Genomic DNA, 4835 nt, shown 5'->3' with positions numbered 1-4835 from the left:
GGGGGGGGGGGGGCGAAGCGAGGCTAGATGATGAAGCGGCCGTCGTGTTTCTCGCAGGCGGCCTTGATGGACTGGAGGCAGTTCGTCATCTCGAAGACGACGGCCTCGCCGCCGGATTTCTGGGCCGAGCAGTTGAAGCGCTGGATCGACAGCACGAGCGCGCCGTACTCCGAGGGGATCTCCTTGATCTGGTTCCCGGAGAAGAAGAAGGTCTTGAGCTTGGAGCAGAGGCCGATCTCCACGGGCAGCTCCTTGAGCGCGTTGCTCGACACGTTCAGGATCTCCAGGCACGGCAGCTCGAGCGCTGGGAGCTCCGCGAGCTTGTTCGAGGAGCAGTTCAGCGTCACGAGGAAGTGGGCGTGGAGCAGCGAGTCCGGCAGGCTCGTCAGGTTGCAGTTCGACGTCTCCCAGAGCGTGAGCGACTTGATCGTGCCGCCCGCGCCGCCGAGCTCGGGCGCCGCGTTGAGCGCGCGGTTCATGTCCAACTTCAGCGTCTCGAGCTTGTTCATCTTCTCGACGCTCGGCAGCATGATGATGCCGTTCTGGTGGGCCTTGATCTCGACCATCTCCGTCCACTTGTCCGTGTTGGGCAGCGTCTTGATCTTGTTGCCGCCGACGTTGAGGTGGGTCAGCGCGGCGCACTCGCTCAACGCCTTGGGCACCTTGATGAGCTTGTTGTTGAAGCAGTTGAACTCGGCGAGTGCGACGCACTTGCCGATCTCGTCGCTGACCTTGGAGAGCTGGTTCTTGAAGAGGATGAGCGTCTCGAGCTTCGCGCACGCGCCGACGCAGTCGGGCACCTCGCCGATGCCGTTCTCCGAGAGGTTCAGCTCGACGAGCGACGCCGGCAGCGCACCGGGGAAGGCCCGCAGCTGGTTCTCCGACGCGTCGAGCACCTCCAGCGCCGCCAGCGCCTCGACGCCGTCGATGGCGGCGATCTGGTTGCCCTTGAGCACGAGCTTCGTCACGAGGAGGCACGCGAACGCCGCCTCCGGCACGGCGCTCAGCGGCGGGATGCCGTTCATGCGCAGCAGGCCCGGCGGCTCGTCGTCGGCGCCGCGGCCCATGGAGCCCAGGTCCAGCGTCCCGTCGACCTTCTGCGCGACGACGGCGTCGATGATCGCGTCGGCCGACTTCCACTCGCCCGGCGCGAGCTCCGTCCTCTTGCCGGCGGCGTACTCGGCGGCGAGCTCGTCGGGCGACCGGGCCAGCAGCTCGCCGCCCACGAGGCCCGCGGCCTTGAGCTCCTCGAAGACCTCGGCGTTGCTCTTGCCCGCGCGCTGGAGCTCGTCGACCTTGGCCGCCGTCTCGCTAGACACCGCGGACCCCATCCCGGCGCCTCGCGCCGCCCGCGCGCGCGGCGGGTTTCTCGGTGCCGGCCGCGGAGCCGCGGTGGTAGGCGCTCTGCTTCCCGAGGAGCCGAGCGCGGCGGCGCGCGGCGCGAGCGGCGGCGCGCTGGCGTGCAGGCGCGCGACGCGCGGTCGTGCGCCGGAGGCTACCGAGCGCCGGCGGTGCGCCGCGGCGCCGCGGCCGCTGCCGCCGCCGCTCTCCCGGCTCCGCGCGCCTGCACGCCGGACCCGAGGACCGCGACGCTGCAAAACGGGACGCAGCACGTTGGCAGAGGAGGTTTCAGGCTGCCACTGCGTTACGATAGGTATCATTTGCATCAGTGCAACATGACCTCGTTACAGAGATGTTGTAGTGACAGTGCCGCTACGCCAAGAGCAGCTCGACGATAGCTCTCCCTAGCTGGCGAAAGCTCTCGCAGGGCGCAGCCGTCGGTGACTGTCGCAGCTGCAACATCTGGCGCCAGCGCTCGCGCAGCACAAACGATGAACTTCCTGCGGCGCGCCGCCGGCGCGGCGCCGGCGCCGGCGCTGAGCGAGACCGAGGAGATCATCGAGCGCATCCTCAAGGCGCGCAACCACTTCGAGGTCATGGATATTCCCGTCTGCCCCTGCGCGCCGGCCATCGTCAAGAAGCTCTACCGGAAGTTGGCGCTCAAGGTGCACCCGGACAAGTGCTCGCACGCCGACGGCGAGCGCGCGTTCAAGCGGCTCAGCGAGGCGCACGAGGCGCTGAGCGACGAGCGCGCGCAGCGCGACGCGCTCGGCGCGGCGCGCGACGAGAAGATGGCCCGCGACGCCGCGGGCGTGCGCCAGCGCAAGGCGGACAGCGAGGCCGCGCGCCGCGAGGCCGAGCGCGCCCGCGAGGCCGAGGCGGCGAAGCGCGCGTTCCAGCAGCGCCAGGACGACGAGAAGCGGCGGCGCGACAAGGCGGACGCGCGGGCCGCCAGGGCGGAGCGCGAGGAGCGGCGCAAGCGCGAGGCCGCGGAGGCCGAGGCGCGCGCGGCGCGCGAGCGAGACGCGCGCGAGCAGGCGGAGCGGGACGAGCGGCGGCGCGAGAAGAAGGCGCTGCAGCGCGCGAAGCGGCGGCTGCGCGCCGCGTTGGACGCGCTCGCGCCCGACGACGACGACGACGACGACGACGAGGGCTGCGCGCCGCCGCCCGTGTCGGCCGAGGACGTCGACGAGCTCTGCGCGCGGCTCGAGACGGCCGGGCTCGAGGAGGCGACGGCCTGGCTGCTGCGCGGCGACGACGGGTCCGCCGACGCGCTCCGGGACCTGGTGAAAAACACGCGCGCGGCGGCGGCGGCCGACGCGAAGCAGAAGGAGGACGAGGACGCGGCGCGGAGGGACGCGCGGCGCGCCGCGGCGGCCGCCGCGGCCGCGCGGCGGGCGCTCGACCTGCTCTGGGCGCCGCTGGAAGACGCGGCGCTGCTCCGGTCCGCGCGGAAGCTCGGCGCGCCCGCGCCGGAGACGCTGGCCAAGGCGAAGGGCCACGCGAATCTGAACGCGAACTGGAACGCCGTCGCCGACCTCTACAACACGTCGCTCGCGAACGACAAGCGCGACCCGGACGCGCCGGACCACAAGCACCGGAGCGCCGACGAGTGCAAAGCCCGCTTCAAGGAGTTCGTCAAGGCCGCGTCCGCGAAGGCGCGGCCCGCGGCGCCCGCGCCGGCGGCGGACGCGGACGACCGCTGGTCCCTCGCGCAGCAGCGCGCGCTCGAGGCCGCGCTCGTCGAGTTCCCCGCCGGGGACTTCAAGGAGAACCCCAAGGACCGGTGGCGGGCCATCGCGGGCGGCGTCGACGGCAAGACGGCCAAGCTCTGCTTGTTGAGGTACAAGGCCCTCGCCGCCGCCGTGAAGGCGAAGCAGGGGGCCTAAGTTTGAGCACAGGAACAACACTTAATTGACATCACGATGGTCAGCACTTGCCGCAGGCCGCGAGGCAGGCCTTCTTTGCCTTCTTGAAGGTCGCGCCCTTCTTCTTGCACCGCTTCGCGGGCTTCTTCGCGACCCACGCGCACGACTTCCAGGGCTTCTTCTTGAAGCGCCAGGTATCGCTGTCGGCGCACTCGCCGTCGTCGCCGGCGAGCGCGTCCGCGACGCACGTCGCCTGGCTGTCGCAGTCGTCGCCGCCCATCGACATAGCGCAGATCGCGTCGTACGCGCGCTCGATGACGTCGTCGCCGTCGTCGCCGTCGTACCACCGCGTGGACCCGTCGTAGGTGGTCATTCTCGCACGCGTGAGCGACGCCTGCTCCTCGACGTGCGTGTACACGCAGCAGAGCGCGTCGACCCAGGCGTCCGAAGCAGTAGCAGCCATGTCCGTGGACAGTTGGAGCATGCGGTGCTCCGCCCAGCTATTCGGGCGGTCGGAGTCGCATGACGGCAGAGCTGCGGCGGCCAGCGCGCTGCAGGCGATGACCACAAGTCTGGACGGCATTGTTGAGTGCAAATGTTGTGCGCTGCACTCGATCAGCACGGCGAAGCCACGAGCATCGATGACGAGGTACCTCGAGCGCAGGCAAGGGGTAATAAATAGTATATCCCCTTGGCGCAGGCGCGAAGCCCTCGGAGAGCACTGCAGGATCAGTGCACCTTGAATGGGGAGGCGAGCATGGACGCCTGATTTGCAGCGATGCTAGCGCTGCGCGCGTTCTTCGCTTGGCTGCGCAGTTTCATCGCTGCGGCGTTGGGCCGCCAGACACCACAGCAGATCGCCGCGCCGCCGCAAAAGCCCGCGAAACGGCACAAACCCAAGCGCCAAAAGCAGCACCCCAAAGCGCCGGCGCCGGCGCCGTCGACGACGCCGACGCCGGCCGCGGCGCCCGCGCCGACGACGCCGAACGCACAGCACGACCTGCCCTACCGCTACCTCGTCGTCGTCGACTTCGAGTGCACGTGCGTCGCCGACACGACGTACCAGAAGAAGACGCCCTTTTCGCACGAGATCATCGAGTTCCCCGCCGTCGTCGTGGACCTGACGCTCGGCGAATCCCAGGACGTCTTCGCCCGGCCGACGTTCCAGCGCTTCGTGCGACCGACGGAACGGCCGCGGCTCAGCGACTTTTGCACGAAACTCACGGGCATTTCTCAGGAAACCGTCGACGCCGCGGAGCCGCTCGCGGACGTGCTGGCGGCCTTCCGCGCGTGGCTCGAAGAACAAAACCTCGCGCCCGGCACCTACGCCATGGCCGCCGACGGGCCCTGGGACCTGCGGAAGTTCCTGCTGGGCGAGTGCGCGCGGAAGCATCTCGCGGCGGATCCGCGCTGGCGGACCTGGGTCGACGTGTCGCTGCACCTGCGCAAGCACTACGACGTCAAGCGGCCGGGCAACCTGGAGAACAAGCTCGCGCTCCTGGGCCTGGCCTTCGAGGGCCGGCCGCACAGCGGCCTCGACGACGCGCGGAACATCGCGCGCCTCGCGCTCCGCCTGCGCCGCGACGGCTGCGCGCTCCGCGTCAACGACGGCTGGGGCGACGACCG

The 4835-nt window shown here is 70.2% G+C and overlaps 2 protein-coding genes across 2 annotated transcripts in view; both read left to right on the top strand.

Annotated features, from left to right (window-relative positions):
- AURANDRAFT_62223 (hypothetical protein) overlaps nucleotides 1–3230 on the top strand; it is a gene marked incomplete at both ends in the record, with an annotated part of 7063 nt that extends 3833 nt beyond the window's left edge. Inside the window, 2 exons of the mRNA XM_009036325.1 lie at nucleotides 288–623; nucleotides 1814–3230. Of these exons, the coding sequence (XP_009034573.1) occupies nucleotides 288–623; nucleotides 1814–3230 (1753 nt within the window). The remainder of the gene's footprint in view (nucleotides 1–287; nucleotides 624–1813) is intronic.
- A 985-nt stretch (nucleotides 3231–4215) lies between these two features.
- On the top strand, nucleotides 4216–4797 carry AURANDRAFT_6072 (hypothetical protein; the record flags this gene model as incomplete). Its single annotated transcript, XM_009035906.1, has 1 exon — nucleotides 4216–4797. A coding segment is annotated over one exon (582 nt), but the record flags the coding sequence as incomplete, so codon positions are not given.
- Nucleotides 4798–4835: the final 38 nt, after the last annotated feature.

The sequence above is a fragment of the Aureococcus anophagefferens genome (genome assembly GCF_000186865.1).
Source record: "Aureococcus anophagefferens unplaced genomic scaffold AURANscaffold_4, whole genome shotgun sequence".
NCBI lineage: Eukaryota > Pelagophyceae > Pelagomonadales > Pelagomonadaceae > Aureococcus > Aureococcus anophagefferens.
This window is presented reverse-complemented; position numbering and strand designations above follow the sequence as displayed.